This window comes from Aphidius gifuensis, linkage group LG6 (genome assembly GCF_014905175.1).
Source record: "Aphidius gifuensis isolate YNYX2018 linkage group LG6, ASM1490517v1, whole genome shotgun sequence".
NCBI lineage: Eukaryota > Metazoa > Arthropoda > Insecta > Hymenoptera > Braconidae > Aphidius > Aphidius gifuensis.
Window position 1 is genome coordinate 15683381 of NC_057793.1, and position 24715 is coordinate 15708095.

The 24715-nt window shown below is 28.4% G+C and overlaps 1 protein-coding gene across 3 annotated transcripts in view; it reads left to right on the forward strand.

The window, feature by feature from the left end:
* The first annotated feature begins 16077 nt into the window (after positions 1–16077).
* LOC122859577 (alpha-tubulin N-acetyltransferase-like) overlaps positions 16078–24715 on the forward strand; it is a 103076-nt gene continuing 94438 nt past the window's right edge. The window contains exons 1-3 of one of the 3 annotated variants that reach the window (XM_044163247.1): positions 16083–16287; positions 16434–16543; positions 21166–21315. In XM_044163247.1, coding sequence (XP_044019182.1) covers positions 16440–16543; positions 21166–21315 — 254 coding nt within the window. In that variant the 5' untranslated portion in view covers positions 16083–16287; positions 16434–16439. Of the gene's footprint in view, positions 16544–21165; positions 21316–24715 lie in introns of all 3 variants that reach the window. The other 2 variants (XM_044163250.1, XM_044163248.1) reach the window with 2 other exon arrangements.

Sequence of the window (24715 nt, forward strand, 5' to 3'; positions counted from 1 at the left end):
AAAAGAATAAAAGATGACCAAAATAAAAAATATATATTTCAGATTGAATTAAATATGTGGAATGAAGAGGCAGAAAGTTTTGAGGGAAAAAAGGGTGACGTGATACGCTGAAAGAATTGAAAATAAATGAATATAAAAAGATTAAAAACTTAACAACGACTTTGACAACGACAAAAACACTAAATTCTAATTCAACAGAGGGAAAAAAGTAAAGTAAAAGAAATAAAATATAATATGGAAATTTATAAATAGATTCTAAACATTCACAGAGTAAAATCATGGTACAACAAAATAAATAAAAACAAAGAATTTAAAAAGGTAGAAGAAAGCGATTCCGGAAATGAAGATGACCCATTAGAAGGAACAAGCAAAATAAACGAAAATTAAATAAACTTTACGCATTATAACAATAAAAAATAAATATTTCTATTCACGAATCATTTTTATTCATTACCTCAATTTTCAATAGACTAAAAATTGAAATTAAAATTCCCCCCGAAGGGAAGGCACAGTTGCTTCAGCAACTGTAATATTGATTTTTTTTTTTATTTTTTAGATTTTTTTTTATTATTACAAACCATTGTTTTTTAAATAATCAGTTGTTACGTACCAGGCTAATTAATTTGTATTATTTATGAAATAACAAAAAAAAAAGAAAGAATGTTAAACAACAAAAATAATAATATAATAATTTAGCAATAATACAAATTAATGAGCCTGATATTTAACGTAATTTTTATAACCTACAGGGTAACGGGTTAGGAGGGAATGTGTAATTTTTGTAGATTCTACCTTGTTGTTGTGGTTTATCCAAAATTAAAGTATAGAGAGCGTGTCAATCCGGATGGTCGCCTGATGATGTTGATAATTTAGAATAACCCAATAGGTAACACAACTCGTAGCACAGAAAAATAACACCCCGGAAAATTTCACAGTCAATGTTAGGATTTAGGAAGGGTAAAATTTGTAGGAATAATTATTTGTCACAGTTATTTAATTGAGTTTTAATGCACTGATAATATTATTTATTTGTTATTAATTTCTTTAAATGAATTAAATTTATTTTATTTATATTTTTATCAATTAAAATGATCAATAATTTTTAATATAAATTTATGAAATTTTACTAAGTATTTAATTCAATTAGAATAATTTTAAATTTAGTTAGATGTTGGCCGAATAAAAGTTATCACGAGAGTGACGCTCCTTAAAATTAAAAATAAAATTATTCCCATAAAAATTTAATTGTTAAGTAGGGATGAAAAGTGGTGCCATTTCTTGCACCAATGAAATACAATGGTTCCCATAGTAGTCAGCATATTCTAATTGTTTAAACATTTAATAAATAATAATTTAGCAACTTCAACGGATGTGGCATCTTGCGTTGCAGAGGTGACTTTGAAAACTGCTTACCAAAATTTATATAAAAAATATAAAAATAAATTGTTTTATAAAAATGCAAAATATGAGTTTTTATTCCGTGTGAAAATGAAAATAAATAATTTATTATAAAAAAAGAAAAATTTTATTGCTTGTTCGGCATCTTGCATCTATTGAATTTATTAAATTATTATTTATTATTGGTTATTAATTCTAACTTATACCAAGACGTAACACAGTATTTTCAATCGCAGTATTATTTATTGGTGTTGTTTCATACACGTAGACTAGTCTCATAAAAGAAAAAATATAAATATCATTATTATTTCCTTCTAATGTTTGACAGTTAAAAACAGTACATTTTTGTACAGTTTTTCCTCCAAAAAAAAAATCAGTGGTGTTATATCCTAGTTGACGTTATAAATTCGTAAAATATAAAGGAAAAGGAAACATAAATTATCAACTTAAGGGATTACCATCACCAATCCAAAACGCAGATACAGCTTTGAAGTTTTTTAAGTAGATTAATGAAATAATAATACATACGCTCAAATTTTTTGATAATTTTCTTGTAGCTAATTACTTCGTAATTAATTACTAAAGTAGGCTACTTTTTTGGAGGTTATACATAGGTTCTTATGGAAAGTCCGGTTTAGTTTTTAGAAACCTTGTTAGCCATTTTATGGAAAACGCAGATAGCTTTATCAAAAACTAAAAATAGATAGAGGAAACAATAAGGAAACTTTTGATATAAAAATTAATAGGGCTTTGAGACCTTTTTATTTTACAATAAATAAAAATAAATTTTTGTCTTTGTCTAAATACTTAAGTGGAAGTGAGAAACAAGATATTCTCTTTCTTTTTCATCTCGTTCGCACTCATAGAAATATTATGTTTCTAAATGCCCTCCGCAAGAGGCCTCTAGATATGCGTGGGTAACACCTTAAATAACGACACAAGATGTTTCTTTTCTCACGAGATATTAGATTTCATCAAAATTCAAGAAACTAAAATACAAACATTTAATAAGACCCAAAACCACACAGCTGTATGCACTTAAAAAGTAATAAAATGGAATTCAAACTAAAGGGACTTTTCCCAAACTATTTTACCGGATACATAAAACTTTTACGACTTTCTTGGACTTTCTCGACTAGCCCTTTTGTCTCCTACTCTGAGGAAATACGAGTATAATTACACCCCGAAAAACTAAGACAGTCAGTTGTCGTTAGGGACCGGGAACCGAAACATAGCCATGTAGTTATTAGCACGTTAGAGTCAGGTCTTCTGACTTAAAATCTTTGTAATTACTTATCAGACACATTGTAACTCGACAGAACATACAAACACTTTATAAACCACGTTAGAATTAAACACTACAATTTGTAATATCTACTGTCAACCATCAATTCACACTGAAAAAACGGTGCCGCTGGCGCAACGGTACTTGACGCTACGGCAACGGAACTAACGTCCGTTGCTAGCCAGCTCCGTTGTCGCAACTGAACTAACGTAGAAGAATCTAAGGTACGTTGCGACAACTTACAAGGTCCGCTGTCGCAGCGGACCTCGAGTCCTTCTCGTCAGTTCAGCCCGATTCACGGTTTATAGTACCGGTGGATTGACTGACCCAACCGTATACGTTGTATATTTAAATAATGAGCCACTTAATACATAATTTTATAATTCAATGGAGTTTAAAAATATAATTAATACACAAATAATGGTTTTAAAGAAATAGAATCTTATAAGAAAAACTACTTGTCTATTTTTTTAAAACCATTATTTCTTGGATTTCTTTAAAAAGTTAGGGCACTCTGACGAACTTTATAGAACGAAATTTTATATCAAAGCATTACGGCTTCCAAGTTCAAAGCAATTCGACAACCTTATAAAATAAAATTGAGCAATAATAGTAGAATGGTGTGAAAGAGCCTTTATTTATATCAGTACAGTATTCAATGTCGCATCGATCGTGCTACAGTATTCAATATCGCAGCGTTGGTGCGCGCACCATATGTCGTTGGGATATGGGCACGAATCCTGATCATCAGGTGTACTAATGTACTAGTATCAAGAGGCACGGTAGTGCCTCGCGTCAAGTATGAGAAAAAAAAAGAAAGTGGAGGAACGAGATAACTACCGTGCCTATATATTATCGGCATAGAGTTAACCCCAACCCTCCACTTTCTTGAGAATTTATTTTAAAATATGATTGATGAGATGAAGATATTTTGTCTTCTGATCATCCTATTGAATCAATATATAACTTTTTAATAAAAAAAAAACCGATTTTTTAGATGTAAACTCTTTTTTTAAAGTTTGAAGACAATTTCAGAAATTGCGTTTTTCTTGATATTTCTTTAAAATCTTACCACACTCTGACAAAAATTCTAAACCCAAATCAGATCAAAGCATTATGGCTTCCAAGTCCAGAGCATGGAGGTGCATAAGGAGGGTAATCTCTCGAATTTCACTGAAGCTCACAGGATGGAGCAAGTCAGTACGTTTTTCTGCCGGTGATGACGCTAGTGGGACGAGTGCCCAAAGTCACATGTTGTTTTTGTTTATATTTTTTTTTTTTTGTGTGGCTCAGTTAGAGTATTCTTTTCTGTAAAAAAATAATTCAACTCAATAATACATTATTTATTTAACAAATAAAATTAAAGCAATTTATTTTAATAAACCAAACACCAAGGACAAGCAGTGTCTAAGAAAAAGACACTAAGGAATTAATGTTGCTTACCATATAATTTCTTTATAGTCACATCTATTCTTTAGCTTCATCTTTTTTTTTAGCTACTGTTTTCATTTGGTATTTTTTTTATGATAATGAATTACTTTAATGTTAAATAAATAATTTATTCAAAAGATCATCCCAAATAAATTCTATTTCAATTACATGTGATGCAAATGTTGACATAAAAAATAATAATAGTCCAATTGAAGTATTGAAAAAAAAACCAAAAATGTTTATGATGACATTAATGGATATGAACCAGAAAAACCAAGTTTTTTAGAGGAATTATTTTATAAATTATTTATAATTTAGTAAACAAATAAAATTATAGCAATATATCTTAATAAAAAAAATACCAAGGGCAAGCAGTGGACAAGGAAAAAATGGAGTTATGAAATTAATGCTGCTTATCCAATAATTTTTCTGGCTGCATTAATTCCTTTGCTTGATTTTTTCTTTGGCCACTGTTTGTCCTTGGAATTTTTCTCATTTATTTAACAAATGAAATTGAATTAATACATTATAATAAATTAAAATACCAAGAACAAGCAGTGGCCAAAGAAAGAATGTAGCTATAAGGAATTAATGTGGCTTATACCACATAATTCCTTTTGCTGCATTAATTTCTTAGCTTCATCTTTTCTTTAGCCTCCTGCTTGTGCTTGGTATTTTTTTTTATTGAAATACCAGCAATATCAGTTACTTATGATTATCAAATATTAAATTTAATGTTTTTAATTCATCATGATTTTTTATAAACTTAATTTTGTCTTATCTAGCATAAATAAATAAAAATGTACACGTTCTCTTTTTTCAATCTGTAAACAATGATATTTATTAATTATTTATTTATATTATTATTAAAATAATTGTGATATAAATTATCTCACAACAATCCTAAAAGAGATCCATCAACATGATTTTTCCATCACCAACAGCACCATACAAATACTAACCCTTTGGTGGTTTTTTTGTCTTTTTTCTTTACCAAATAATTCCTCTAAAAAACTTGGTTTTTCTGGTTCATATCCATTAATGTCATCATAAACATTTTTGGTTTTTTTTTCAATACTTCAATTGGACTATTATTATTTTTTATGTCAACATTTGCATCACATGTAATTGAAATAGAATTTATTTGGAATGATCTTTTTAATAAAAAATTATTTATTTAACATTAAAGTAATTCATTATCATAAAAAAAATACCAAATGAAAACAGTAGCTAAAAAAAAAGATGAAGCTAAAGAATAGATGTGACTATAAAAAAATTATATGGTAAGCAACATTAATTCCTTAGTGTCTTTTTCTTAGACACTGCTTGTCCTTGGTGTTTGGTTTATTAAAATAAATTGCTTTAATTTTATTTGTTAAATAAATAATGTATTATTGAGTTGAATTATTTTTTTACAGAAAAGAATACTCTAACTGAGCCACACAAAAAAAAAAAAATATAAACAAAAACAACATGTGACTTTGGGCACTCGTCCCACTAGCGTCATCACCGGCAGAATAACGTACTGACTTGCTCCATTCCGTGAGCTTCAACAGCTCCCTATGCCAATACACAGTGTGACGTCACAGATTACCCTCCTTGTTAAACTCCATGGTCCAGAGCTATTCGACAACATTATAAAATAAAATTGAGCAAGAATAGTAGAATGGTGTGAAAGAACCTTTATATCAGGAGAGTATTCAATATCGCATTAATAAAAATAAAATGTCAGATAAAGTGAATAATATTTAAAACAATGATGACCAAGACATCATTATCAACGAATCTCTCAATGGTAAAATTAATATATCACATGTTAATTTTGATGACAATGAAAGATGGTTGCTGTCAGCCCAGTTAAAAAAATCTCATAGAAACCGCGAAAAAGGGTCAAATACACATCAAATGCTCATAGATATTATTATTCTATAAGCATTTGATGTGTAAAATTGACTGCATTAAATGGATTCTATGAGCCCTAAACTAGGAAGTGAAGTAAACAAAAAGAATCATCCAAATGTAGAAGAGCTTCAAGCTTGGTGAAGGAAAGATTTATCAGTAAGTTCACATAATGATTTGTAAAATGATACAAAAAAAACAATTGATAAAAGAACTTTACGAGACCGAAAAAAATGGAAGAATGAGTTCAGGTAATAGTGGATATAACATTACCAACAAGTAATGATGTTTAGAAATTAAATTATCAACAAGAATCATCAACAAAAATAAATAATGAAAATGATAATAAAAATCAAAAATACAAAGAACATGTGTCAGCAAATATGTTGAGACCATCAGTGTCAGGCACGTTATTTATATCATTGTCATTATCAAATGGTCAAGAAAGTCTTGATGCGTTTTGAAATATGTCACAATCAAATGGTATCAATTCGTTTATCAATTAAACGACTAATTTTAAAGATGCAACAATTATGAACACATCAAGACCATTTTTTTTTAGAAACATTAACAACAGATATTGATAAAATTAATGAAAACGAAATTAACAATAATAAATTTACAATGGATTGAAATATTCACAATGACATTGGTGATTGTTTAGCTATCGCTGTTTCACAAATTTTAACTGAATCACTGATGCAAATAAGTATGTTTAGTGATGTTTCTGAAAGTAATCTATCTTCAAAAGATTATTTGGATAATTCAAATGGTAAAATTGACGATAGTTTTCACAGTAAAACTCTTACTATAATACAAATATTACTTTTACGTCTAATTCGTTAAATGTATAGGGCAAAAAAAAAAAATAACAGATTCAGACTCATATTATTATTTAGAAGGAAATCGAAACATTATTGACAGTATTCATTATAAACTATCTTCAAACTCAACATTCAACTGTCCTAAAAATCAAGATGATGATGATTGTGATGATAAAAATACGAAATTTAGATTTTCCAGATGTTACATCAATAAATCGTTAACATTCCCTGGTGGAAATATTTCTCCGAATTTTTCGGAATTTCTCCGTGATTACTCCGAATTTCTCCACGGTTACTCCGAATTTATCCGCGATTACTCCGAATTTCTCCCAAATTGACCCATGCGGAAAAATGAGTGAAAAAATTTTTCTCCTCCTCGTTGAGTTCGGAAGGATTTTTCCGCGGAGAAATATTTCCGAAGGTTCCCTTACCCAAGTTGATTCGGAGAAACGGCGAAAAAATTTCTCCTCATCGTTGATTTTAGAAAAAATTTGTCAGCAGTCAAATTCTTTTTTCACACGGTTGGAGAAATGGCGGAAAAATTTCTCCACCCTTTCTCTAACTTTCTCCACCATTTGTTTAATTTTTTTCTAACTTTTTTAATTTTCAATTTTGACAAAAAAAAATGACTAATTATTACTTGTTACATAACGCAAAGCATAATGATGTTTATTTTTTTTGAAAAAAATAAAAATTAGAAGATACTTTTTTCCAAAAAAGTTGATATACCTGAGGTACTGGGTCTACAAAACTCCCATGATCGTTTCATCGAATTAATAAATGTGGGGGAATGGGTGGAAAAATTTCTTCTCGTCGCTGATTTCGGAAGAATTTCTCTGTGGTAAAACTTTTTTTTACACGTTTTTTTATCGCGGAGAAATATTTCCGAACGTTTCTCCACCCAAGTCGATTCGGAGAAAATTCGTAAAAAACTTCTCCGCGGTGAAATTATTTTTTTCGCATGTTTTTCCGCGTATTGTCATCGTGGAAAAATATTTCCGAACGTTTCTCCACCCAAGTCGATTCGGAGAAAGTTCAGAAAGAAAATTTGATATTTTTCTCCACTCATTTCTTCACACAACTTGGGAAGAATTAGGATCAATCGCGGAGAAATTCGGAGTATATGCGGAGAAATTTGGAGTAATTGCGGAGGATTCAGGAGAAATCGCGGAAAAATATTTTCACCAAGGTTTAGCCTACATTTTAACAAAAAATTGAAATAATTATGAATTGACAATTAAAAAAATAATTTAAGCTTAAAAATTAAAAACATAATTTTTTTTGCATTTGTAATTCCTCAGCTCCATCCTTTCCTTAGCTACTGCTTTTTCTTGGTATTTCATTTATTTATTTGACAAATAAAATTAATACAACTTAAGGAAAAGATGGAGCTAAGAAATGAATGTTAACGTATTTTATTCAATAATAAAAAATCATAACAAAAAAACAAACCTAGTTTTTTTTACAAAAAGAAGTGTCAAGTATTCGAAATCGTTTAGCTATTTTATTGTTTTAATACAAAAAGATGTGGTAGAAAAAAAGTGAAGAATTCAATATATTTTTAATGCATATAATGAAGTCTTACTGTTGACAAAAATTTAAACTTGACCCCACCTTTTTTTCCCAATTTAAATATCATTTATATATTATATATATTGAACCAGGTGCATGAATCTTGACTTTTACGACAGTTGAATGTTGAGTTTGGAGATATTTGTAAATGAATACTGTCATTAATGTTTTGATTTTCTTCTAAATAATAATACGAGTCTGAATCTGTTGTTACAATGCATAGTTTAAATGATGGGGCAAATCAGTATCATATGTAGCATTAGCAATTAATTATTTTCTTCATCTTTCGACAGCATTTCAACCGCCTTTCGACAGGCTTTCGACACCAAATTGATAGGTGTCTAATTTATTTTTTTTTCATTGTTTTTAATTGTTTAAACATAATGATGGACTTTAATAATGATAGATTTGTATTTTTTTTTTTTCCAAAACTAATAGAAAATATAAAATAACTTGTAAAAATTATAAACGAAAAATTTTTTTTTTTCAATTTTTACAAGTTTTTTTACGTTTTCCATTAATTTTTTTATAGAAAAATACAAATCTATCATTAATAAAGTCCATTATAATGTTTGAACAATTTAAAACAATGAAAAATGAATAAATTAGACACCTCTCAATTCGGTGTCGAAAGCCTCTCGGTTGCGGTCATGTCGGCTGCGATCAAAACGGTGTCGAGACAGAGTCAATGGGTATATAGCGCTATAAAATTTAAAAAAAGTTATTTTCGCGATTGTTTGATCGTTAACCCGAGTAGAAACTTGTTGAGGATAGCCTGAACACTGATCCAGGCCTGATCAGGATATCGTAAGGCTATCCCTATTCAAGTAACTCTATCACATCCTGATCAAGCCTGGATCATCTTTTCCTTAATAGGGTTAGCCTGATCCAGTCCGGATCAGGACTTGATCAAGATAAAAGTATTAAATTAATTTAATTTTTGAATAATTTCATCTTGATCAAGTCCTGATCCAGACTGGATCAGGCTATCCCTATTAAAGATAGAGTAGGAATGGCCTGATCAAGATAGCATCCGTCTATCTCTATTACATCCTTAGAGAGATAGCCTGATCCATTCTGGATCAGAACTCGATCAAGGTAAAAATATTCAATTTATTTTTTTTTCAAATAATTTTTTCTTGATCAAGATTTGATCCAGAATGGATCAGGCTATCCCTGATAAGGATAGAGTAAGGCTAGCTGGATGCAAAATGGATAAAGAAACAAGTATCAAATTTATTTCTTCAAATTTTACAAATTGCCTGATCAGGATAGCATCAGGCTATCTGTATTTTATCCTTAATAGGGATAGCCTGATCCATTTTGGATCAAAACTGGATCAAGAAAAGAATATTGAATTTATTTTTTTTTCAAATAATTTTTTCTTGATCCAGTCTTGTTCCAGAATGGATCAGGCTATCCCTATTAAGGATAAAATAGAGATGGCCTGATGCTATCCTGACCAGGCAATTTGTAGAACCTATGAGGACAAAAAAGTAGTACGAATTATCGAATGCCTCAATGGCCGAGCGTGTCAAGTACTAGCGTTGTAATCCCGTGTCGAAGGGTTTGAACCCCGGTCGTAGCAATAATTAGTTAGGTAAATTATCAGTTAGGTCAGTTTGTAATGATAAAGTTTATCCGTATTCTGTTAAGCGTTAGTTTTCAAATTAAAAAAAAAAATAAATTTGAAATTAGTAATTTTTTTTTTTATTTTTGAATAAATCATGTATCCTGATCCAGTTTCGATACGGAATCTGGATCCATTATGGATCATGTATCTTTATCACAGCCTGATCAGGTATCCTGATCCATTCTGGATCCGAACCTTACAAAAAAGCGTTACATCCTGATCAGGTTCAGATCCAGTATCTGGATCCATTATGGATCATGTATCTTTACTACAGCCTGATCAGGTATCCTGATCCATTCTGGATCCAGATTGGATTTGAAATCAGGGAAGCCTGATCAGGGCTTGATCCGAACCTGACCTGAATTTCTACTCGGGAAATTAAACACCTCTCAATTCGGTGTCGAAAGCCTGTCCAAAGGCGGTCGAAATGCTGTCGAAACGTGATCGAAACGGTATCGAAACAGAGTCAATAGGTATATAGCGCTATAAAATTTTTAAAAAATTATTTTTGCGATTGTTCACTCTTTAAATGCTTAATTATACAGTTTTATTTTGTTTTTTACATGCAATTGTTATCAACAATTAATTTAAAAATTATAAACAAAAAAAAAATTTTTTTGTTTAAATTTTTACAAGTTTTTTTATTTATTCTATTGATTTTTTTATAAAAAAAATTCAAATTTATTATTAATAAAGTCCATTATGATGTTTAAACAATTAAAAACAATGAAAAATGAATAAATTAGACACCTCTCAATTCGGTGTCGAAAGCCTGTCGAAAGGCGGTCGAAATGCTGTCGAGACAGAGTCAATAAGTATATAGCGTTATAAAATTGAAAAAAAGTTATTTTTGAGATTGTTTAATCTTTAAATGCTTAATTTTACTGTTTTTTTTTTTTTTTTATAAGCAATTGTTATTAACAATTAATTTAAAATTTATAAACAAAAAAAAAATTTTTTTGTTTAAATTTTTACAAGTTTTTTTATTTATTCTATTAATTTTTTAATGAAAAATATGCAAATTCTCATTAAAAAAGTCCATTATGATGTTTAAACAATTAAAAAGAATGAAAAATGAATAAATTAGACACCTTTCAATTCGGTGTCGAAAGCCTGTCGATTTAGTGACAAAATATCTCGGTAATAATGACCGAGTCAATTACCGATGAATGGTCTGAGGCTCGACAGCTTTCCGACTCCAGTAGATATGCGAATCATGTCAATCTAACCTCTCTACCGTGTATAATTTAATCTCTTATTTAATATTAAATACATGTACTAGTCAAGGTTTCATTTAGTTTAAGTTATTGTCAGTATAATCTAATATTTATTTCATATTTTTCCAACTCATTTTGAGTATCCGGTGCTCGTGAATTACGTTTCATATATGCTGTCGAATGGCTGTCAAATCGCTGTCGACTGAGTGCGACATTGGAGAGTCGAGCCATCCGCTAGGAATCACAATTAACATGTGATAGATCAATTATACAATCGAAAAAATCGTTGATAATGATGTCTTGGGCATCATTGTTCTAAATATTATTCATTTTATCTGACATTCTATTATCATTAATATTTATTACTCAAAACTACAAAATAGTTGTTCATCAACCATCACAAAAAGATGAACAAGTCAAAAGTATTAAAAAATATGTTAGCCTTTTTTGCTCTATAAACAGATGCTCCTGCAGCTGATTCAGGTATTCAAAATTAAATACTTTTTCATATATAAAATAAAAAAAAAAAAACTCATTAAACCTGATTAAATGAAAAATAAACAATAACAACATGTGACTTGAAAAGATAGCTAAAAGTATCATTATTAAATTCGCGCCATCGATACGATATTGAATACTGTAAATATACCTAAAGGTTTTTTCGCACCATTTACTACACGGAGAGAAAAATATATGAAATTTTCATATACAGTATATGAAAGTTGCACCAAATCTGCTGGTATATGAGAATTTCATATACTGCATATGAGAATTTCATATACTGCATATGGAAAATTCTATTAGTACAATATATATCAAAAAACAATTAATTTTTTAAATTTAAATTATATAGGATGGTATAAATTCATTTAATTTTTTTTCATTTGTCTACCATTTTTTATAATTTGTTAAATAACTATTAAATTATAATTTTATTACAAATATTTCAATAAATAGAATAGAAATACGAACATGAATACCTTCTTTATCTAACCTTTCTAATTTCATTAATAATTTGGTCAAAATTATAATTATATACCATACTTCTAGTATTTTTGTCTAATAAATGAAATAACGTTAAAAAAGAAAAATGTTTCTTAATTTGTACTGTAACTCTTTTAGGCAAACAAGCTATTTTGAAAATGAACAGCACACCATTTCAATATAGTTCTATACGATCCTAGTGGATTAATTGTTTTTAATAATCGTCGTATGATATATACAATAAAATTGGATTTGCTTTTTATTGAATTTCATTTCAATTCCACAAAAGAACCTTGTACAAAATTAGAAATAATATTTTCAGTGATGTTTTCAGTTAATTTAATGTTTTAATGCTTTTGCAAAAAAGTCTGGTATTTCAAAAAATCTTTGAAGCGTTTCACTTATTGAAATAACATTGTGCAGTAACTGGGCATTCGAAATGATTATATCATTCTCTTTGTCAAATTATATCTCTCACCCAGGTAGAGAATGGATTCCTGTACAATTAAAGTATCAAGATTTTAAAATATTTAAAAGCTCGCTGCTCAGTTTTAAATTTGCTCAAAAATAATCATAACTTGTAAAATATCATCATGCGATTAATAATTATTTGAAGCATTAAATTTGTTGACTTTCTTAAATTAGCAGGTGTGTAAACCATTAACTACAAGTTTTATCAATTAATTCAAATCATCGATAAGTTCAGTGACCTTGACTCGAGGTGGCAATTAATATCATATAATTTAGCAACAAAAAGAGTTATTTCTTCTTTTAAATTTGATTGATGATAATTAATACACCATTAGCTTTTCTCTGTCATTAAATTTTTTCAGTATCTTCACTATTATTCATTTCCATACAAAATCATTCGTATCTAGATAATACGAATTAATAGAAGCTAGAATTAAAATTTTCAGTCTCTTTTAAAACACTTAAGCTAGTATTTTTCTCAAAATGAAAATTAATATGATGTTTTTGAAACGTCCTAAATAATTTAATCCACAATCATTGTGTATAAACTCGATGACAAGTTTTTCTTAACATTTGAAAAGTTTCTTCATTGTCATGTATAATATTTGTATGTTTTAAAAGCTTTTAAAATTTATTTTAAAATACTTTATCCAAAAATATAATAAAAAGTTCAACTGAATTTTTAATGATTAAAAAAATATGATAATAATAATTTTAAAGCGATAATATTTGAGTTTTAATAGAGTTTCAATTAGGCTGTATAAGGAATTATTTAACAAAAAAAATACAATTAATATATTATATAAATAGTTAAACAATAGAAACAATAACAAACATGGGTTTGAAAGGGAAAATAAAATATTTATAAAAAAAAAAAAAAATAAACAATTTTAGTGATGATTAATTCTTTTAAAAAAAAATATTATGTAAAATTTTAAACAACTTAATCTTCTGAAATTGAAACAATATCAGAAAACAAAGCAAAAACGAAATATGATGAAAAATTTTTATTCAATGACTAGAATTCATAGTTAAAAAAAAATTATTATAAATTTAAAAAAAGAAGGATGTGAATATAATTTTCCTTCAGTCAATTCAAACTTATATATACTAGCCTAGAAAAAATTGATTAGAAAAAAATTTTAGAATTAATTATATAAAAAAGATCAACCAAAAAATAAATTAAATAAAATATAGAAATTGTTTTTAAATTTAAGATGTAATTTTATAGAATGTTTTACACACCGAGCTAAAATAATAATAGTGATAATAAAATTAATAATCAAAATGTTTTCTGCTCGAATAAGAAAACAATAAAAAATATAATATTAAAAAAAAACAAAATAAATTTTTTAGATACTTCAAGTTTCGAAATAATTATCATATATATTATTGCTTATAATTTTTTTATTTTAATTTTGATAATTTTGTTAATAATTATTAATTAATAAAAAAAAAAAAATTATTTATTGATAATGTGTGAATATTCTTACTCAGTTTTGGACATGATTTTTAATTACAGATTTGTTTTTTTTCTTTTTTTTTTAAATTAATTAAAAAAAAAAAATGAGAAAAAAAAGGGAAAAAAAAAAATATGAAAATCTCGACGCACATATCAAAACGAAAAAAAAAAAAAAATATATATTGGCTTTTAGTAGAATGGCTAGTTTTGTGAGAAATTTTATAAACTCATTCACCTTAAGACTTCGATAATGACGTCAAAGATAGTACTATAATATTCCTTATTATAATTATAATTAACAATTTTGATTATTAATTATTGGTGAAAGCAATTGACTGTACTTTGACGAGTCATTTACAATATTTAGGTTTCAAACATAAAAACAATTAAAAAGAAAGCAGTATAAATTTTAGTTTCAACTCCAATTTATCCATTGCAAAAAGCTTGGGTACTTCTTGAAAGAGGCATATTTGAAATCTGTTCTCCTTTAAAATATTTATTGATCAATCCATTTAAAAACACCTCGGTGACATATCCCGTATAGATTAAGAGAAAAACTTTTGTAAAGAGAATTGTATATTTTCCGTCTATTTTGCTATTCTAGTCAATATGACTTATTTCTGAAAATATGGAATTATATCTTGTCATAATGTGTTAGTAACTAGTCCATTACTATTTGAAAACATATTAGACTTAGTTTAGCTGTTACATGAGTTGTGATTCTATTGAAATATTTGTAATAAAAATTATAATTTAATAGTTATTGAACAAATAATAAAAATAGTAGACAAATGAAAAAAAATTCAATAAATTTAGACCATCCCAAAATAATTTAAATTTGAAAAATTAATTGTTTTCCTAATATATATTGTACTAATAGAATTTTTCATATGCAGTATATGAAAAAATTCATTATACCTGCTATATGAAATTCTCGTATACTGCATATGAAATACTTTCTATACAGTATATGAATTTTTCATGTACTAGATTTGAGCTGAAAAATTCAAAGTATATGATTTTTTCATATGCTAGTATACGAAATTTTCATATACTATATATGAAATTCTCATATACGAGCAGATTTGGTGCAACTTTCATATACTGTATATGAAAATTTTATATATTTTTCTCTCCGTGTATGCTTGCTCAATTTTATTTTAATTGTGTTGTCGAATTGCTCTGGACCTGTAAGCTATATTGTTTTGTATTGCTTTGATTTGATTTCTTTTTATAACGTTTGTCAGATTGCCCTAAGTTTTAAAAGAAATTTCAAGAAAAACGCAATTTCTGAAACTGTAATAATCCCAACAAAATATGGCACGCACACCATCGATGCGATATTGAATACTGTACTGATATAATGGTTCTTTCACACCATTCTACTATTCTTGCTCAATTTTATTTTATAATGTTATCGAATTGCTCTGGACCTCGAAGACATATTGCTTTGATTTAATTTTGGTTTCTAATGTTTGTCAGAGTGCCCTGAGTTTTTAAGGAAATATCAAGAAAAAACGCAATTTCTGAAAATGATTTTGAAGTTTAAAAAAAAAATATACATCTAAAAAATCCGGTTTTTTTTTATTAAAAAGCTTGATATTGATTCAATGAAATGATTAGAAGACATAATATTTTTATCTCATCAATCATATTTTAAAATAAATTCCCAAGGAATTAGAGGGTTAGCTCTATGCCGATAATATATAGGCACGGTAGTTATTCTCGTTTCTCCCACTTTTTTTTTTTCTCATACTTGACGCGAGGCACTACCGTGCCTCTTGATAAATACATTTTTATTTTTTAAAAAGAAATTACATGTATATGCAGCACCGCTATATTATACGTTTTTTCCGGTTTTATCCGTATAATACACGTATTATACGAAATACGTATTTTAAAAATCCAAAAGAGCCCAACACTGCTCATCAGCTCATGGCTATCCTACTACCTACCTAACACGAATACATGCCTTGCAAGTGGAAAACGTTAAAGTCACGACTGCAAACTCATTGATCCAGCTGTGTAGATTTTACGTATCGAGATCACAGTTTATAATTTATATTGGACCTAGGATAGTATCCCTGGTGAAAATCGACGTCATATATTTGGTTTGTCATTTTTATTAGTGCGAATATTTCAAACTTTCTGCAATAGTATCTCTCATTATATGTACTACTATAAAACAAAAACTATTTCGATAGTTATAAAAATGGTGTTTATTGTATATTTGTATCGTGAACAATCTTGATATCAGGTCATAATGGATTTCAAATTTGATGTCAACAAACTTTTCGTGAAAGAGCTAAACAAGATAACGCACACACTAATTCCTACGGACTTCACGAGTAACCCGCAAGAGCTGAGGTTAGTGAAAGCATCATATTGATCAACGCCAAATACACTTGTACAAATATACTTGTAAGGCTTGTAAGATGGCGTATTTCAGATGGTTGGGAATGGGTTGAGCACAAATATTTATCTATCAATTATCTGTTGCAAAATCTTGGCATTTGTGTGAATTGTTAGTGTGTTGGTTTTGAATGTCAGGCTGGTTCAAGAAGGATAGAGATTTTATATTTACTGAATCGGGTATCAGGTATACCTCTAGTAGAAATAATGATAGCAAAACAACAGTCATTTTTGTACGCTTTTATAAGGTAAAGAGTAGCCATGGAGGTGAATTTCCCCAACTTAGCTTTAAACCTCATTCAAAGGAGGTAGATCAGTTAAATCACATGGCATGTAGACGGGACTACTAACAAGAGAAAGGCATTCACGTATCTAACCAGAACGTACGTCTTAGACCTGCAAACTGAAGAGTTATAGTATCCAGCTGGACTAAGCTCCTTAAACATGTTTTTATTAATTAATTTAATTAGGTCGCATCATCCCTTCTTTCTTCTTATTGTCTTCACTATGGCTTTTGCTCCCCCACGAAATGGATATATCCAAATGGCGTATATCCGGGTTATATCCTAAAAAATTCTGGATAAAATAATAGTAACGCACTCTTGTAGCAACACCTGTGACTATTGTGTGCACAAAATCACACAAAATCCAGAAACAGAGCATATTAAGGTTTCAGTAAATTATACACCAAGCAAACTGTCACAGATATCAGTTGATCATAAATTATAAATTTACGTTTTATAATGTAACATTGAATAAAAAAAAAATTAATAAATAAATAGAAGTATATAATAATAAAGTATTATGTTAGAATATTTGAGTTTTCGATATTATTACTACTGTAGACATTACTTGGTGCGAAGAAACATAAATGTTGTCGTCGATTTGATATTTGAGATATAATATTTGGAAAAACTGCTACAAGAGCACGTTACTCTTTGATTCTTTATGACATTTTTAGGATATCCTGGATATATCTTGGATATATCCTGGATATACGCCATTTGGATATATCCAGGATATATATTTTTTCGTGGGAGCTGCTTCTCAGTTTTTGCCAAGCACCTGAAAAAATGCCTGACCCAGCCCGTTCAAAGGTCTCATGCTCAGTTTAGGATAGTTGCGTGAACCTAGCAACCCACTTTATCGTAAAAACTTCTAGTAACGTTTATTTTAAAGGTTATATTGTAGTAATTTGTAGTGTAAAAGGTTTGATTTGTAGTTCAAAAATTAAGGGTGGAGAAAGGGTTAAAAGGTACTTTCTTCAAAAGTTGACTTGGAGCGATGAAATTAGGGCCAATACGTTCGTTGGAATTTGTAGTAATTTGTAGTCCAAAAATTGAGGGTGGAGAAAGAGTTAAAATGTACTTTCGTAAAAAATTAAAGAAAAATAGTAATAAATACATCAAATAGCTTTCTCAGGCTAGGAACATCCTAGCTAATTTGTAGTGAAGAAATTAGAATTTGTATTTGGACCGTTTGTCCGGAAAAATTAATTCTCGCATGTAATACCTCAAAGAAATATTGCGAAACTTTTTCATTGATAGAACAAAATCTAATCTAAAATATCGAATAGGTACGGGAACATCTTAGCTAATTTGTAGTGAAGGAATTAGAATTTTTAGTTAGACCGTTTTTCCGAAAAAATTATTTCTCTCATAACATACCTTAATAAAATATTGCGTAACTTTTGTATTTATAGACCAAAATTCAAACTAAAATATCAGATAGATACAGAAACATCCTAGCTAATTTGTAGTGAAGAAATTAGAATTTGTATTTGGACCGTTTGTCCGGAAAAATTAATTCTCGCATGTAATACCTCAAAGAAATATTGCGAAACTTTTTCATTGATAGAACAAAATCTAATCTAAAATATCGAATAGGTACGGGAACATCTTAGCTAATTTGTAGTGAAGAAATTAGAATTTGTAGTTGAACCGTTTTTCCGGAAAAATTTATTCTCTTATATAATATCTTCATGAAATATTGCCTAATTTCTTTATTTATAGACCGAAATTATAAGTAAAATATCAGATAGATATAGAAACATTCTAGCTAATTTGTAGTGAAGAAATAAGAATTTGTAGTTAAACCGTTTCTCCGGAAAGATTAATTCTCTCGTATAATACCTTAATGAAATATTGCGTAACCAGAACTAGGATTTTTCTGTATCTATCTGATATTGTAGTAATAATTTTGGTCTATAAATATAAAAGTTACGAAATATTTTATTAAGGTATTATATGAGAAAATAATTTTTTCGGAAAAACGGTCTAACTAAAAATTCTAGTTCCTTCACTACAAATTAGCTAAGATGTTCCCGTACCTATTCGATATTTTCGATTAGATTTTGTTCTATCAATGAAAAAGTTTCACAATATTTCTTTAAGGTATTACATGCGAGAATTAATTTTTCCGGACAAACGGTCCAAATACAAATTCTTATCTCTTCACTACAAATTAGCTAGGATGTTTCTTTATCTATCTGATATTTTAATTATAATTTCGGTCTGTAAATAAAGAAGTTTCGCAATATTTTATTAAGGTTATATATGAGAGAATTAATTTTTCCGGACAAACGGTTCAACTACAAATTCTAATTTTTTCACTACAAATTAGCTAGGATGTTCTCGTATCTATACGATATTTTCGTTTGAATTTTGGTCTATAAATAAAAAAGTTATTAAGATTTTAATATTTTGGAGTAAAAAAAAAAATTTTTTCGACTTTTTTGACGCTTTTTTTTTTTGGGAAACTGGTTTAGTAAAAATTTACTTATATTCTTCACGAGTTTTTCTTCATCTATTATACTTGTATTTCCTTTTTTTATTATAAACAAGAAAGTGTTACGTACCAGGCTAATTAATTTATATTTTCTATGAAATAACAAAAAAAAAGAAGAATACTCAACTAGAAAAATAATATTATAGTAATTTGAAAATAATACAAATTAATGAGCCTGATATTTAACTTATTTTTATAAAATCCTCCTATTTTGTTATTCCTTACAGGGTAACGGCTTAGGAGGGAATGTGTATGATTGTAGATGTACCTTGATGTTAGAATAATTCAAAACCAATATTGTTGTTGAGAGCGTGTCAATCTGGATGGTCGCCTGTTGATGTTGATAGTCTCGAATAATCCAAACGGTAAAATAAACTCGAAGCACAAAAAACAACACCCCGGAGAAATGTCACAGTCAATAAATTTTTATATAGAATTAGGAAAGGTTAAATAATTTAGGAAATAATAATTTGTCACTAGCAATTGTTTTAAGTTTTAACTTTACTGGTATTAATTAGTTTTATTAATTATTAAAATATTTAATTGATTTTATATTTTATAAAAAGCAATTTTTAATTTGATTTTATTATTTATTTAAATTGATTTGATTTTATGAAAATTTATTCAAATTTAAATTTAGGTATTGTTCAAACAAAAGTTGTCGCAAGAGTGAAGCTCCTTAAATTAATAATATAATAATTCCCAGAAAAATTAAATTAAAAAGAAGGGATGATTTAAAGTTGGAACATCTTGACCAATTATAATTCACCTGTCCCACGATAGTCAGCATTTAATATTTTACTTAGAAAATTATTTGTGACGTCAACGGATGTAAAATATCGAGTAGCTAAGGTGACTTTGAACTACGGCTTGAGAAAATAAAAAGGAAAAAAAATAAAAAATAATATAAAAAAAGGTATAAAAAATATTAAAAAATGTGAATGTTGCTAAAAATGAAAAATAATTATGAGAAATAAAAAGGAAAATTTTATGTGTCACTCGATATTCTACATGTCCGTTGAATTTACCAAAAAATTATTTAAACTAGTTCATTATTTTTAAATAGAAAAATACCAGTACGTAACAAAAGTTATGCTATTTTAATATGATTATTGCTCAAAAAAGAAATTTTTTTTTTTTTTTTGTCACCGTCTTCCATCCTAAAATTCGTTCACTACGAATTACTACAAATTCTGAGAAAGCTATTTGACCTATTTATTACCATTTTTCTTTAATTTTCTACGAAAGTACATTTTAACTTTTTCTCCACCCTTAATTTTTGAACTACGAATTAAACCTTTTTCACTTCAAATTACTACAAATTCCAATGAACGTATTGGCCCTAATTTCATCGCTCTAAGTCAATTTTTGAAGAAAGTACCTTTTAACTCTTTTTCCACCCTTAATTTTTGAACTACAAATAAAATCCTTTACACTACAAATTACTACAAATTAAGACCTTTAGAATGAACCTTACTAGAAGTTTCTACGATAAAGTGGGGTGCTAGATTCACGCAGCTGTTTAAGATGTCGATGTTTAACTTGTTGGAAAAGTCGTGTGGCCTCGAGGTTTAAGGCAGTCGCCCAGAAAAGCAAAAGACTCAGGTTTAAATCCCGACGGGAAAGCTTCTTGTTTTTTCCAAGTTTTTATTTTCAAAAATGTTAAGAATAAGAATCCCCACTTTTTTTTTTAGGGAATTTTAATTTCCTATTGTTTTTTTTTTCATGTGAACCCCCCCCCCCCCTATTTGAAAATATCCTATAAGTCATTTTGTTTTTAAATGTTTTAGGGATGTGCAGATGAAAGTTTCTACAATCTTAGACGATATTGGCAAAGCATCAGCAATCGCTCAAAACCTTAACCAACCAGTAACTAGTACCTCAAAACTTCAAGATACAGATCATATTGTTTATCTTTTGGTTGATAGCTCTGGAAATAGGTAAATTCTACGTATTCAAACGACTTGCTATCGGATTGCATTCTGCCCGGACAAAAGATTTCGTAGCGAAATCTATTATTCCACAGTTTCTATAAATTCTTACTAATGAAAATTTCTCAAAGGTTTTTATTATATCAAATTCATGATATTTGCTTTATTTTTATTTTACATATCACCTGATAATAAAAATAAATTTTTTTAATTTATGATTTACCTATTGTATTCAGAATCTGTTGAAAGAACAGATGTTTATTCATTTTCTCCTATCAATCCATCAATTGTGTAACCGATTTTCTGACCTGCGCGGCGAGAACTATCGGCCAAGGTTAACAACGAGGATTTCGGACCATCCTCCTCAAAATCACCGGGGGGAGCCATGTTGGTTATAATATATCTCGGAAGCCAACAACCGTGGGAGTCACGAGAACTAATAAGGTAGCCTAACTCAGTCTTAGAAATGGTAGAGAGGCGCGGTCCACCTGATCCGATTATGAAATACGAAACCAAACCTGAAGAAACTATCGTGAACCAAGTATAGTGTGTTACATACGCCTATATTACATTGCGACTATGCTATAAAATACCTACGTCACAAGTATCGTAAGTGTGGAAGCAAATAGTCTACCCGTAAGGCATGTATTTTGTATAGGGAACCATACAGCGATCCATCGCGACCAGGTCTTACACATACGTTGCCATCGCAATAATAATATATCTCAATATTATTATTATTGTTATTATTTACAGCGATCTATTCGTGAACTCACACATACACACTTATGTGTGATGATAGTCTAACCATCACATACACATTGCGTAGTGAGAATATAATAATAATTATTATAATAAGAGAACCATATAGCGTGATCATTAGTATTAGTCTGTCATTGGAAATTCGGGCAGAGTTTCACCAGGACTCAACTTCTGATACCTAGAGAGCCTTTACGAGACATACAAATGATGCCGAGAGAACCAGTAGTGAACCAAGAGAGCTAGTCAAGAGAAGGTAGCGATCAGTTCGAGAGCCAGACAAGTTGTGTCGTCTAACGACGACGTTCAGTGCTTAGCTGCTGTGAGCTCTCACCTCACTCAGTAGCACTCCCCTACCTATCGCTTCCGGAGATGCGCAGCACGCTTTCCTAGCCCGCAGTTCGATAGGTTTACGATCGGGCTTCGTACGCAGCCTTCAGTGAGGATTATTGATGTCATATATAATAGTCTTGACCCTACACAGAGTCTCGCACGAGTGATCCTATATTTTTTAATAACTAACTCCTATTAGTTATTAACACGCAAGCGTTAACAAATAAATAATCCGTATCCATTCTGATGATTATTTATTTCGAGAACCCACGAAATAATAAATTTCGTTACAATTGATACAGCAACTTGAAATGTTTTGTCATCCCTCTTATCTAGATGTCGATTAAAATAGATGAATAAATGTTATTAATGTATGTAAATGTAATAATTGTTACCATCTGTATTCAAGATTGATAATTTAGCAATATCCCATAATTGTTGACAGTAAGTTGATAAAGCTGGTGTTTGCATGATTGAACGTCCAGTTGACATTTCACTATTATTAACATGTGCTTGATGTCCACTTGTTGATGTTATTGGTGGACCAGGAAGTCCAATAAATACTGATCATCCAAAACATGCAAAAAAAAACAACAAATACCATAAGACATTCTGATGATTTGAATATAATCTTATTGGTACAGATCTAAAAAAAAAAATTGTGTGTGTTAATAGTACGCGCGAGGGAAGTGAAACTTCTTTCGCAGTTTGTCGAGTTATTTTATCATGTAGATAGACTCACAAGTGAGAAAGAAAGGAATATAAACACAGAGTTTCTCTCCATGGTCCAGTAAAAAACAAAAATCATGTACAATTTCTTTTGGTTTTTTAATTTTTTTTTTTTTTTCAAATCAAGAATCGGATTTTTAGAACATCAATTTTCTTTATTGATTCTGCCATTTTTTTTCTCACGAATTTATGAATCTTTAAATTTGTAATAATTTCAATAATAATAATAATCTAATTAATAATGAAAACAATAATATTGATAATGATCAAAATAATATGTTACTAATATAAAGAATGATATCAATATGATATTAATAATAATAATTCCAATAACATTATCTTTTTATAATAACAAGATCAATAGGGGCTCATTTTGTGTATTTTGTTTCATGTTTATTATGAATAATGTTTATTTATAGATTTATGCGATTATAAATTAATAAGAAAAAAAAAAATTCTCATAATTTCTTCATCTTATGAATTTCATTATTAAATTATATTCATCAATATCATTTAAATAATATCTACAAACAAACAATTTTCGAAAGAATTAAATCTGGTACTAAACGATATTCAAATTTGTTATGAGAGGTGAAAAAACGACATTTTTACTAAATATTGAATATTGATAAATATTTTAAACAATAGTTATTTATTAATGCACAATTTTATAGATTCATTGACTTTATTAATTTTCATTTTTTTTAATCCCACAGAAAAGAAAAAATGTCAATTAGTAACGGGTGAACAACATAAATAAATTAATAAATTGAAGAAAAACAAATGAAATATTCTTTCAAAAACTAATTAAATGAATCGAAGGTTTCATTTTTTGTTTCCATTTTAGGATGATAATAATATCGATCATTATAATAGTAATATTTTTTAAAGGATAAATATTGATAATATTATTATCAATTCATTCAGCTATTATTGATATGATTAAAAATATTATCGAAATTATTACTGTTACTATCCATACAATATATAATAATAACAATAATTTCAATAATATTATGAATCATAATAATATTATTATTAATTTCAAAATAAAATCAATGATATTGATAATAATAATAACAGTGTTAATAATAATAATAATAATAATAATAATAACATACAAACTATAAATATCAATAATATTATTAATAATTATTTTTTAAATATTTCTGTCATTATTATTATTATTAATTGATAATATTATTGTTATTATTACTATAAATATGATTATTAATATTATGTCGATTATTGATAATATTTTTGAAGTTATTTTTATTATTATTATTTATACTATAAATTTTTATTATTTTATACTATACTGTATACTATTGTTATATCCTAGTTGACGTTATAAAATTCGTAAAATATAAAGAAAAAGGAAACATAAATTATCAACTTAAATAACGACGCAAGACGTTTCTTTTCTCACGAGATATTAGATTTCATCAAAATTCAAGAAACTAAAATACAAATATTTGATAAGACTCAAAACCACACAGCTGTATGCAGTTAAAAAGTAATAAAATGATATTCAAACTAAAGGGACTTTTCCCAAACTATTTTACCGGATACATAAAACTTTTACGAC